Source organism: Phaseolus vulgaris, chromosome 4, assembly GCF_000499845.2.
Source record: "Phaseolus vulgaris cultivar G19833 chromosome 4, P. vulgaris v2.0, whole genome shotgun sequence".
In the NCBI taxonomy this organism is placed as follows: Eukaryota; Viridiplantae; Streptophyta; class Magnoliopsida; order Fabales; family Fabaceae; genus Phaseolus; species Phaseolus vulgaris.
Window position 1 is genome coordinate 42,725,752 of NC_023756.2, and position 13,865 is coordinate 42,739,616.

The 13,865-nt window shown below is 31.2% G+C and overlaps 3 protein-coding genes and 1 long non-coding RNA gene across 4 annotated transcripts; 3 read left to right on the forward strand and 1 right to left on the reverse strand.

Moving 5' to 3' along the window:
* Positions 1–4,873: 4,873 nt before the first annotated feature.
* LOC137838868 (subtilisin inhibitor CLSI-II-like) lies at positions 4,874–6,035 on the reverse strand. Its single transcript, XM_068648081.1, has 2 exons — positions 5,907–6,035; positions 4,874–5,371 (listed from the first exon to the last, which is right to left on the reverse strand). The coding sequence occupies exons 1-2, from the start codon at positions 6,033–6,035 to the stop codon at positions 4,874–4,876; spliced, it is 627 nt and encodes a 208-aa protein (XP_068504182.1).
* A 2,680-nt stretch (positions 6,036–8,715) lies between these two features.
* LOC137838869 (uncharacterized) lies at positions 8,716–10,372 on the forward strand. Its single transcript, XM_068648082.1, has 2 exons — positions 8,716–10,284; positions 10,367–10,372. The coding sequence occupies exons 1-2, from the start codon at positions 8,716–8,718 to the stop codon at positions 10,370–10,372; spliced, it is 1,575 nt and encodes a 524-aa protein (XP_068504183.1).
* Positions 10,350–12,780, forward strand: LOC137837761 (uncharacterized). The gene is made up of 4 exons (XM_068646871.1): positions 10,350–10,961; positions 11,037–11,345; positions 11,439–12,367; positions 12,451–12,780. The coding sequence occupies exons 1-3, from the start codon at positions 10,372–10,374 to the stop codon at positions 11,596–11,598; spliced, it is 1,059 nt and encodes a 352-aa protein (XP_068502972.1). The 5' UTR covers positions 10,350–10,371; the 3' UTR covers positions 11,599–12,367; positions 12,451–12,780.
* Positions 12,781–12,790: 10 nt separating this feature from the next.
* On the forward strand, positions 12,791–13,337 carry LOC137837762 (uncharacterized). Its single transcript, XR_011085513.1, has 2 exons — positions 12,791–13,005; positions 13,093–13,337. It is a non-coding gene; the product is annotated as an uncharacterized lncRNA (long non-coding RNA).
* The last annotated feature ends 528 nt before the right edge of the window (positions 13,338–13,865 follow it).

Below are 13,865 nucleotides of genomic sequence, written 5' to 3' on the forward strand. Positions count from 1 at the left end.
ATATTTTATTATTTATAATTTTTTTATTACAAAGGTAAAATTGTAAATTTATATTTTATATTTTAAAAAAAATTATAAATATTCTATCAACCAAGGTAATTAACAATATATCAAGTAAAGAAGATTGAGAGGAAAAAGAACACCAAGGATACATATAGTATTTTTCAATTACTTTAGTTAATTTTATTTACTATTACTTTTAAGTTTTACTAGCAATAAAAAAAAATAAGAAAAAAAATCCAAGAATTATTGTTATACAATACTTGAGCCTCTTATGACATCTTATTAATTGGCATTTTGTTTTATTAATAATGAATTAATCAAATAAAATAAATAATTTAGAGGTGTTTTAACTCTTATACAAAATCTCCAACCAAAACTAGTTTTATATCTCAGGAAATGATTGTTCCACATTAATTTAAATTCCAAGGATGTATCAGAAGATCCTACCTGTTGTACCTTCCTTCCTTGCGAATTTCATAAATAAGTCTAAATGTCAATCCTAAAAGTTGAGATGAAAAATATTGTAAGAACAACATGAAAATCTTGTCTAATTTTACAACTTTATTAGAAAAACAAATCAATACAAAAATACAATCACCTAGAGAAAAAATAAAATACAATAAAATAACTACATACTTAGGTGATTACTCAAAATGTTCTTGTTGTGGCACAATAAGAGGAATAAAACACAATGTTTTATTCGAGTCTCAGTCCCTCTTAACAGGTAAATTAATTTAAAAATAATGCAATTGATGTCAAACAATTTGATTTTTAAAGGAGAGACATAAAGTTTTAGAACATGATCATGTTTCTTGAAGTTTTTCCAGCAAAACAAAAGTATTTTATCATATTAAAAACGTATTTTAATCTATTAAAACATTACTCGAAAATTCAAAAGTCCCATACTTCTTTAGAAGGTTTTCTAACTAGACATATGATCAAATCAAGGCATTGAAAGAACTCACAACAAAAATTAATTAAACATTTTTTATCAACAAAAAAACAAATGAATAAATATGAGATATTTAAGGAATACCTTAACCCGTATACAAAAAGTCTTCCTAAGCACACCCCTCCTACTATCAATGAACATATACAATGTCCCTTTTATTCTAGGATCCTCACTTGTGTCAGCCAATAAAATGCGCTTATAACCTATCCATATGTATGTAATTACCTATAGATCCATCTACATGTAATTATATATGAATTTATATGTAAGTAATTATATTATCAATTTATCTGTATAAGCAATTATATTTGCAAATAAAATCACATGAACTTACCTATACATTTCGAACCTATACATTTAGAAATCCTCAAGTATTTTACTTACAAATTCTTTTTCATTGGTAATTCATTGCAAGTTTTATCTACAAATTTCTTATATTAACTATGTATTAATTTTTCATTGTTGTGAAACTAATAAGATTAAGGCATATGTTTTTATTATTATCAATGGTATATGAAAACAACTTCTTCTACATGTCAATAAGATGTTAATATATATTGGAACCTAATTGAAATATTCCTTCAAAACTTTTAATACCAAAACAAAATACATATCCATATATGAAAAAATTATCTTAACGTAATTACAAAATAATAAGAAACATAAAGTTCCATAAAAAAATAATTATAGAATACACAATATCATATTAAAGTAGTATTTCATCCTTTAATTAACCATTTAATAATTAAGGGATACACAATAATAATAAAAACAATAGAGATATCATCACTTTCGAAAGAAATGAAACAGCATCAAACCCGTGGTTAAAAATTTGACATAGCAAACTCAACACCATTGTCAGTACGAATCGTTTTGATATTAGTTTTGAAATGATTTTGAACGAAAATAGTGAAGTTAATGATGTGCTGACGCACTTCAGATTTGTTATGCAACAGAATAACCCAAGTATAACGTGAGTAATCATCAACAATAGTCAAGAAATAATTAAAACCTTGCATAGAAATTATGGAACATGGTCCCCAAATATCAAAGTGTACAAGATCAAAAATAGCAGAGGTAACAATATTGCTTAAAGTGAAAGGAAGTTTTCTCTGTTTTGCATGACTACAAGTGTCACATACATGATGAGTATCAACCGTAATAAAATAGTATTGTTTCCTTAAGACATGTAATCTTTCAAGTGAAGGGTGTCCTAGTCTATAATGCCACAATGTTTTGTCCGTGATATTACAATTAATAAAAGGAGCAAAATAATGCGGTTTAGAACAGCTAGAAGTAGGCAAGGTAGTGACAAGGTACAAGCCAGTAGTGGCTTTAACTGTACCAATCCTCTCTTGGGTGAGATTGTCATGTATAATGCAGTGGGTTGAAGTGAAAGTTAAAGTTAAAGTGCATTTAAGTTGGTGTGTGAGTTTAGAAACAGATATTAAGTTTAATTGAAAATGAGGCACATATAACACATCAGACAAATAAAACTTATCAGAAAAACGTACTAAACCAGAATATGTGGCATAAATAGTTTGACCATTTGGAAGGCTAATTAAGACAGGTTTAATTTTAGTATAAGTAGTAAAACCGTTCAAATTGTTGCAAACATGATCTGTGGCACCATAATCAATAATCCAAGATTCTTTTATAGTAGAAAGTGAAGAGAGAAACTTACCTATTGTAGATTGCTCAGTATTGGGGACTTCATCCGCAGAGAAAGTGCCGACTTGATTAATTTGAGTGTGAGGGGAAGGATTCTCAAGGTTTTTTTGACGCAAAATGTTGGTCAGGAATTGACACTGATGTGATGTAAGTTGAATCCCCTTTACATTCTGTTCTTTAGGAAAAAGCTCAGAAAAAGTGTCAGTAGTAATCATATTATTGGCTTGGGATGTCCAATTGGTGAATTTGTAGCCAGGAGGGAACCCATGCTTTTTATAACAGGTGTCGACGGTGTGACCAAGACTATTACAAAAAGTGCAAACTTTTCTAGTAGAAGAAAACTTTGAGGTTTTAACATTACCAAAAGGAAAACCCCCTTGCGAAAACAAATAGGCTCAATATGACCGTATTTACCACAAAAATTGCATGCAATAGTGTGACTACTATTAAGACTACTAAGACTAGGGTTTTCATTAGACATTTTCTAAGAGATTTTGAAACAGAATCAAGATTTTGAAAGAGAATAGAAAAGATAACCAAGAACAACAAATGGGGAAATAAAGATCAGAGAAAAGTGCAGCAGAACTCTTCATTCGAAGAGCTCTGATACCATATTACAGTCAATGAAGATGAATATTCCTTATCTGATGTGGTACATCAAATGGAGCACACGTAATCGCACGTAACCACAATGAGGAAAGGTAGGTTCTGATGAATCCTAATTGCAAATGAAAAAGAAACAATGACTTAAGCATAAAGGAGAGAAAAATAGAGAAAAGAAAATACAAAAGAAATTCTTATTTACTTGTGTATATAAGAATAAAATACATGGTGTATATATAAGATAAAGACTAAGACCTAGCTGAAACAGAAAAGGAAAGTTGGGTCAAAAAAACAAAGCCCAATAACTTAAAACAGAAAAACTAAATATGTTAACATCCAAGAGGCATTACTCTAGACTTAGGTGGAGTTATTTTTCTTTTGTTTTCATTAGCGTTTTAGTATTCGTGGCAAACTAGACTTCAACTCTCAAAATATTTAGGGAATTTCCTTCAGTCTTTAGAAACACATTTAAATTTTTTATTGGAATATGCTTCCATGAACCACAGTCTTCCTTCAAAAAGTATTAGACCCACATAGGACCACTTTAGGATATTCTATACAACTTCAATGAAACTATTAAGAAATACACTTTTTGTCTAACTCAACCTTATATAATCGGTTTATAAAGTGAAATTTGCACTCACTTATATACTATAAAATGTTAGTATCTGTAGTTGATGTGTAATTTTCAAACAGAACCTATACAACGTCCCTTTTATTTTAGGATCGTTATATGTAATTACCTATATAGATCCATCCACATCTAATAATATATGAATTTATATATAGGTAATTATATTATGAATTTATATGTAACCAATTATATATGCGCATAAAATCACATGTAGTTACCTACATATTAGAAATCCTCAAGTATTTTACTTACAAATTCTTTTTTATTGGTATATCATAGGTTATTAAGTTTTATCTACAAATTTCTTAAATTACACATATATATATATATATTAAATTTTTTATTATATTATCAATGGTATATGAAAACAACATCTTCTACATGTCAATAACTTGAACTTAATTTAAATATTATTCCTTCAAAACTTTTAATACCAAAAAAATAAGTATCCATATATAAAAAAGTTATCTAAATAATAAGAAACATATTCCATAAAAAAATAATTAAAGAATACACAATATCATACCAAAGTAGTATTTCATCATTTAATTAACTATTTAATAATTAAAGGATACTCATAAATAATAAAAACAATAGAGATATCATCACTTTTGAAAGAAATGAAACAACACAAACCCGTGGTTAAAATTTTCTTTAGTTTTTTATGATGAATTTTTAAAATTAAGAGAGATTTTTATACATCCAAAATTTCTTAAGTAGTAAGAAGCTTGAGTTTACATAATCAATACACTATTAGAAAATATTTTTTTAATTTTAAAGAATCCACTAGTGGTTTGTATAAAACTGAGTTAAACTTAAAATATATTTCATAATATATCAGACTCATTCAAAGTTTATCGTAATGAAACAAACTTTAGAAAATTGAATCAAACTTAAAATACACTTCTTAATAAACGAATTTATATATATAAAAAAATAACTTCAAAATAGTTCTACCACAACACTCATATATCTAATAGGAACATTTTATTAAACCTTGTGAAGGTTCTTCAACCAATATTAATAAGTGCAAAATTAAAGGGAACATTAGTGTGAGAATTATCCATCAAAACAAGATCCCTTCCTTCATGATCATCAATTCTCCCAATACTAAAACAAGTGTTGTGGTTAGTGTTGTTGCTGCAGAATGCAAACTTATAACCCTCACCATATTTCTTAATCATAAACGATCCACTTAAGTACTCCATCCCTAGATGGTCTCCACCCTCACCAATACCAACCCATTTTGTAGGAAAATCATCACCAAATACCACCCACTTGGAGGATTCAGAACAATAAGGAATAAAATTAAATCTAATCTCTAATGGTGTCTCTGTCAGTATGACACCTGAGCTTCTTCCTTTTGTGTTGAATATCAGACCTTTCCCACGATAATTAATTTTTGTAGCAACAACTTTGCATCTTTCGATCGGACCAGAACCTACCTCTACTCCACCACCTTGTGGACCATTACGATTAAGATGCAAAAGAGTGTATTGATTAGAACACTACAAAAAAATGTGTAAAAAATGGCGGTTTTAATATGGCGGTTATTAATAACCGCCACAAATTTCAGCATAATACGTCATTTCATTAACCACCACAATTAACTTTCAAATTATGTCATTTTCAACTGTCATAATTTTCTTTCAGAGAAAACTTTTTATTCCTTTATTCCTATATTTACATTTTTAACTTGATTTAAAAATCCTTCAGATTTTAACTTGAAAATTGATTTTCTTTTTGAAAACTTAAGAAAATAATTTTTTTTGAATTTCAGTTTGGAAAAACCCTAACTCCTAACACTCATCACTCTCGTCCCTCTCTCTGCCTCACATGAACCCTAACCCTAACGCTCTCACGAACCCGCGATCTCTGCCTCCACACGAACCTAGCGCTCTTCTGCCTCCACACGAACCCGCGATCTCTGCGTCCACACGAACCTAACGCTCTTCTGCCTCCACACGAACCTAGCGCTCTTCGCCTCAACACGAACCCTAGCACTCTCTGCCTCTACACGGAACCGATTTGAAGGTAATTAACCTGCTGTGCATTCCTTATACTTATGCAAAGTATAAGTATAAGATATGCACCATGTGAGAAGTTGGTGCCATGGGAATCAAGATATGCACTTATATAAGGGATTCCCAAACTCTGAGCTGGGATTACCATAATCAAAGATCAATATAGTGTATTTTATGCACTAATCTGAATATTTTGTGAATCAGGACATTTTTGGAAAACCGCCATTCTGAGTAGAAAATCCCAACACTTTCTGGAGGTGGTGTTAGCAGTGTTTTCAGCAATGGTTGAAGGGTGAAGAAAAGAAGAAGGTCGTGAAAAGAGAAAAGAGAAAAGAGAAGTTTGGATAATTTGGAGTTATAGCAAAAAAGGGTACGTTTGAATATCAGATTTACTCTCCCTCCCTTGACAGTTGTAAAAATCAATCTACCTCTCTGTCTGTCTCTGACTAGCTAGCTCGTGATTATGTTAACTGTTTGACCTGTGCTAGGGACTTCTCACTTTTATGCTAATTATCACACGCACAATAATTATACGCTTTCTTTATTTGAAAATTTATTTTAAACCTCAGGTTTATGACAGAGAAAATAGAAAGGAAGAATGTGTTTTGTTTCTCTGTCCTTCTTCCTTAAAAAAATATAAAATATGAGTGATATATGAATAATATTACTGTCAGCTTAATTGAACATGCTAGCTATAACTCCATATTCTTAATATAGGTGCATGTATGTTGTGGACCCCATTTTTAATCCACCTTTTGTTTTCTTTCCAACTAAACTAAGACTTTTTTCTCTCACATTGTTGGTATAATTAATAAGCAAACAATAAAAATGGCTACTAGCTTGATGGTACCTCTTTACTGAATTTGTCTCTTGCAAATGTGAAGTTGTAGATTATAGTTTTTTATATATATATGCATGGAATATATATGAGAAAAAGCAAAAGTTAATAGTTTGAATGTGATTGTACCATTTATTTATAGTATTCTCTTCTTAATATGCTTTCATAATGTGTGGGGTGTAAGCAACTTTTGTGTGTGAGCTGTGCCCTTCCCTTCCTTTTAAATAGTCATAACCATTCCAGAATTACCACATTACAACGTCTTCAGTTTTTTCAGTCAACAATAATTTTTAATATACTTAAAAATACTAATGTTCAACAAAAACAAATATTAAATACCAGAATCTAAATGATTCCTAATTAATAACTGTTTTGAAAATTGATTTAAAAGTGAATGCCACAATTATAGTGCATTATTATTCTGAAAGCTGTTGATGAATCACACAGAGAAGGATTTGGTTTGCTGCAGAAACTGCTTTTCTGTATTAAGCATTGGATCTATGGAAATTGTTAAAGAAGTCAAGTCAAGGGATTTTATTAAGTCCTTAATCATGACTAAAAGATTATATAAAAGTGAGTTTATATTTTAATTTTTTTAGTTTTCTATTTAATTCTCATTTCCCAAAAATTTAAAATCATTGTTTTAATGTGCTGAGATTATTTTTAAGAATTGAGTTTTCACAACTCTTTTTAGAATTCAGTTTTCACTATGATGCCCATAACTTGTCCCTCTTGATGCTTTGGTGATGGTGACTATGCTCTCCTGATTGAGTGACTATTCTGATTTGCTATATTTTGTGTATTTGATTGACCAAACTTATCTATATAAGTCTACAAAAGAAAAATAAGAGGAAAAAATAAAATAAGTTTTTTCAAATGTTAAAACTAGCTTATGCAAAAGCAATCTTGTATGACTTTCGTAAAATTCTATTTTGCCATAAAAAATTCTTAAGTTTATTTAAGTTGGATGTCACTTGTTTGGAATATTCTTACCCTGCTCTTTTAAGTTCATGTTGCTATCAATATAGTGTGTAAGGTGATTATTGTATTTTATGTACTAATCTGAATCATTTTGTGAATCAGGACTTCTTTGATAATTAGGAATCATAGGACAAGAATTGCTCTTAAGGCAGCACCCAAAAGGGTACGTTCAAAGACAAATTACTCACCAATTATATCAGATTTTATAAATTAATGTATTTTGAATATTGCTTAATACAATTCATATAGTTTATTATATGTTGTTTATATAGTTTATTATTTTATTTTAGATTGAGTGAGTTGTATTAAATTTTTTAGTTAACCTAATTCATAACATCTAATACTTTTACAATTGTTTTTATGTTTTATCATATTAATATTAATTATTTGTATATCATATTCTTAACATGTTGCCAATACTAAAGAACGTTAAATTTTATTTTGAATGGATAAATTTTTTATAATTAAAATTAATGAATTTGATAACTTGACCTAACTTAATTGAATTATAATCTGGTTGATTATTAAACAAAATATAAATGTCAATTTAATCTAATCAAATACTTTCAGGCCTGTGCAAAAGTTACTTTAGCTTATTTTTATATCCTTTCTGGGGAAAAGAGATACCCAATCTAATAGTTCCTAAGAAAGGCCAAATATAATTATCATAGTTATTGAGCTTTAGATGTGTCAAAAAATGTTTTCGATCTTAAAAAAATTACATTCCTTCTAAATTATATAATATTATTTTCATCCATTTTAAATTATGGATTTGCCAGAATAAAATGTAGTTTAGATTGTGAAGATTGATTATATTATGACTCAATTAATGGATAAAACCTACTATATTACAATTTCCAGCTTCACAATCATCTAGCAGTTTCACAACTTCACAAACATCACTCCAAGTAAGTTTGTTTTAGTTAACTTTTTTTACTTCAGTTTAATATATAATATATGTACACATTACTAGATAAGTAATGTTCTATTTTGCTGTTTTGGTGTAGTCATGCCAATTGATAAATCGTGGATTTGTAAACCACGAAACACCATTGAGTATGCAAATGGGTTGAATGTGTTTTTGGATATTGCATTTCAACATGCTAATGGTCCTGTAATTAAGTGTCCATGTGCAAAATGTGGTTTCAAAAAGTGGCAAACAAGGGATGTAGTTCAAGAACACTTAACATGTACAGCTTTCCCTCAGAACTACAAAACTTGGTATTTGCATGGTGAAGGATCAAGTGTAATTGAGTCAATGGTCGCCACAAGTGCGCATGTCATTGAAGATTTATTGGAATCTCAAAATCCGATGGAAGACATGTTGAATGATGCATTCGGGTTTGCGGGGCATGATGAGGATACTGAAGCTGATGATCTGCAAACTAATATGGTGGGTGATGAAGGAAAGACAAACTTTGATGAATTGATGAGGGACAATAATGAACCCTTATATGAAGGTTGTACAAAGTATTCAAAATTATCATTCATGTTGAAGTTGTACCATATCAAATGCATGAGTAGAATGAGTGACAAAGCAATGACCATGATTCTAGAGTTGCTAAAGGACGCATTTGAACATGCTAAGTTTCCTAACTCGTTCTATGAGGCGAAAACTGTGATTAGCAAACTTGGACTTAACTATGTCAAAATACCAGCTTGCCCAAAAGACTGTATGCTATATTGGGGTGAAGACAATGAAGGCTTAGAAGAATGTAAACGATGCAAAACATCTAAGTGGAAAAATAAAGATAAGAAGCAATACGCAAAAATCTTGCGTTACTTTCCATTAAAACCGCGTTTGCAAAGATTGTTTATGAGTTCTAAGACGATTGAGTCTATGACATGGCATGCATCAAAGGATAATCAAGATGGGTTGATGAGGCATCCTAGAGATTCCGAGGCTTGGAAATCATTTGATTTATTGCATCTAGAATTTGCAAATGATCCTCGAAATGTACGATTAGGCTTAGCTGCTGATGGCTTCAATCCTTATGGAAACATGAGTACAAACCATAGTATATGGCCAGTGGTTCTCATCCCATACAATCGCCCCCCTTGGCAGTGTATGAAGCAAACATCTTTTATCCTCTCCATGATAATTCCTGGAAAACAAATGGTAGGAAATGACATTGATGTTTACTTAGAACCACTCATAAGCGAATTGAAGGATTTATGGTTTGATGGAGTGCAAACATTTGACTATTCAAAAAAAGAAATGTTTACTTTGCGAGCAGCTTTGTTGTGGACAATTAGTGACTTCCCTGGGCTAGGTAATTTGTCTGGATGGAACACGCACACTGGTCTTGCTTGCCCTACCTGTAACTTTGAAACCGACTCTTCTTGGTTGTACAGGGGCAAATTCTGCTTTATGGGACATCGTAGATTTTTAAATAAAGAGCACAGATTCAGATTCAATAATCATCTTTTTGATGGAACAAATGAACTAAGGGATGCACCAAAACCTTTGTTAGGGTCAGACATATGGAATCAAATTGAGGGTATGAATGTTACATTTAGAAAACCATTAGACCCTATAGATACAAGTAAGAGGGCTAGTGGAAAGAATGTTGTTCAAGTTGGAGCAGAGCAATGGAGAAAGAGAAGTATATTTTTTGAACTTCCTTATTGGCAGACCAACTTGTTACGCCATTGTCTAGATGTGATGCATATTGAGAAAAATGTTTGTGACAATGTTTTGTACACATTACTTAATGATCCTAAGAAGTCCAAAGATAATCTCAAAGCCCGAAAGGTTCTTAAAGAAATGGGTATAAGGAAAGAGCTTTGGCCAAATGATAAAGGAAGATTTCGACCAAGTGTATTTTCATTGTCAAAAACAAAGAAAAAAACGTTTTTGCGGACGTTGAAAAAGGCTAAAATGCCAGATGGATACTCAAGTAATATTGCAAGGTGTGTAGATTTGAAAGGTGGAAAGATTTTTGGACTCAAGAGTCATGATTGTCATATTCTTATGGAACAATTACTACCTATTGCCATACGTAATGTTCTACCAAACAATGTGACTGCCGTGATAGTAGAAATGTGTTCATTTTTTCGACAATTATGTGGGAAAAGTTTAAGTCAATTTGATCTTAATAAACTTGAGTCTCGCATGATTCAAACTCTTTGCCACTTGGAAATGTTATTTCCTCCTACCTTCTTTACAATCATGGTTCATTTAACATGTCATCTAGCTGGTGAGGCAAAACTTGGAGGACCGGTACATTACCGTTGGATGTATCCCATAGAAAGGTAAATTTCCTACGAACCTTTGTACTTTTTTTAAGTTCAAAGTTTGATTATTCTAATTGCGAAAGAATTTTATAGGTATTTGGGACACTTAAAATCGTATGTTCGAAACAAGGCACAACCTGAAGGTTCTATTGCTGAAGGATACCTAGCTGAAGAGGTTTTGACCTTTTGTTCTCAATATATGGAAGGGATGAAAACAAGAACTAATAGACCTTCACGTGTAGATGACTCTTTCAACACAAATATTTCAGAATTGAATACCCTATTTCCACCAATTGGTAGAGTTGTAAGTGCTGCTTCAACTTTTGAGATGTCAACTATTGAGAGAACACAAGCACATCGATATGTGTTATTTAATTGCCCTCAAGTTCAACCTTACATTGAGTGAGTATTAACACTCAATATAAATCTAATTATGTTGAAAAGTTGTCCTTTATGGAATTATTAGTAATATATTGGTTTCAAATTTTTTCTTAGGGAATTTAGACAACATTTACGAAGAAGGTCTAGAGGGAGAAGAATTCCAAATACAGAGCTAGAAAAGATTATCAATAAGGATTTCATGAATTGGTTTCCTCAAAGGGTAGGTACAATATGTTTTTACAAGTTTAAAATGTCAATTTCAAAGATATACTGACAACAAGCATTATTTTTGTAGATTAATAACACAGACATTTCAAGTACAGTTGCAAATGATCTTAAGTATCTAGCTCAAGGTCCAACAACACATGCTAGAAGAATTTCTGCCTTTAATGTAAATGGTTTCAAATTTAGAACTGAAAGTCGAGAACATGACCTAAAAACCCAAAACTGTGGAGTGTTCTTAACTTCTTCAACATCATGTGTTGTAAGTGGTGTGGATCAAAATATTAGACAAGCAGATTTGGCATATTATGGAAAATTAGAAGATATAATTGAGCTTAATTACTATGGTCATTTTAAGGTTATCTTGTTCAAATGTAAATGGGCTGACACCACAAGGGACTGTGGGTTGAGGAAGGATCCTTGGGGTTTCACTTGTATTAATTTTTCAAGGTTAATTCACACGGGAGATCGTGAGGAGCATGATCCATACATTGAAGCTTCACAAGCTGGAATGGTATATTATATAGATGATGAGGTGAATAAGGAATGGTCAATTGTTGTCCATTTGAAACCACGAGACTTGTATGATATGGGAGAAGGAGATGGTGAAGTTTGTGAAGTAGAACCGTGTCCACAACAAGACTTACATGAATTTTTCAGCAACTCTGACCAATTGGCATTATTTAGGGAGGATGAAGATGATGAATTACTAAATGAGGACAACAATGATGATGAACTTCATGAAAATGACTCAATGTCAGAGTAATAATAACCTTGGTTCAGCTGCACTATTAATATGTTCATTCATCTACTATGTGCATGTATGAAGCTTTTAATATATCTCCACTTTTAATATATCTTCAAATTTAAATTATGTTGTTGATTACTTCAATTTTATGTGCAGATATGCCTAAACCTAAAAGGATCAAGAACTTGCTTAAGTCAGTTGCTGGTTCAGACAAATCTGTGGCCAACTATGTAAACATTAATGCTACGCCTTTTACTACACAGGACCAGACAAGAACTACTTCTGCAAGTCCATTTGGATCTCCACTACCACAAGCTTCTCAATCTATTCATCAACAAACCTCACAACCTACACAATCACAAACTTCACAAGTTCCACAATCACAAGCTTCACAAGTTCCACAACCACAGACTGAATCTGAAAATCTTGAATCATCTGAATCTGTACCTCCAGCAACTTCTGAATCTGCACCTGCACAACCAACTTCTGAGTGCTTTCAAAGGATCCACAACAAGGCTAAGTGGTATGAACCATGCTTCCTCTAGTTCAACTTCATCAAATGTGGAGGACAAGATAACTCAAATGGAAAATGAGCTTGCAACTGTGAAAAATCAAATGAACACTTTGCTTGCTTATATTGCTTCAAGAAAAGACGTTCCAGAACATTTTGCTGCAATAGCAGCTAATTTGGTTCATGCATCCACCAATGAGGTATTAATATATTTAAATATTTATTGGTGTCTTTTATTTTATAATTATAAACATACAAATTCATTAACTTAAAATTATTTATTTCAGGCATCAGATTATGGAAGTGGTGCTCCATCACCTAATCAAGTAATAGGATCAAGTGCCGGAAGCAAAACTGATTAGAGATGTGTGTTTTAATTTTAAACTTGACTAGGAATGTATGAACTTTTGAACAACTATGTGTTGGAATTTTAAACTTAATTAGGGATGTATGAACTTTTTATGTGTTTTAAACTTTTGAACATTATTATGTGTGTTTTAACTTTCAATTACATATAAACATTTGAACATTATTATGTGTGCTTTAATTTTTAATGAAATGAATGGATGATTATAACTTTATACATTATTTTATTTTATTTTGAAAAAGTGGTGGTTAAATTTTATAATTGTATAAAACAGATTATAAAAAAGATTATAGAAAAGTGGTGGTTAAATTTTATAATTGTATAAAACAGATTATAAAAAAAATTATAAAAAAGATTATAAAAAAGTGGTTAAATTTTCCTTATTCAGTAATAAAATTACGTCAGTTAAAAACGCCACTACTTACGAATATTATGGTGTCAGAATCTTCTTCAATGATTGTAAATTGCGACAGTTATAACTGACACTACTTACAGATAAAAACCGCCACTACTTACACTATGTTTAAAGTGGCGGGTGTTGCGGCGGGTAACATAAAACCGCCACATTAAACTTTGTGGCGGCCAGTTCTATGGCGGTTTGGGAAACTGCCACAAGCGTATATTGTGGCGGTTATAAACGCCACTTTATACGAAAAAAACCGCCACAATATACACTTTTTTTTGTAGTGGAAG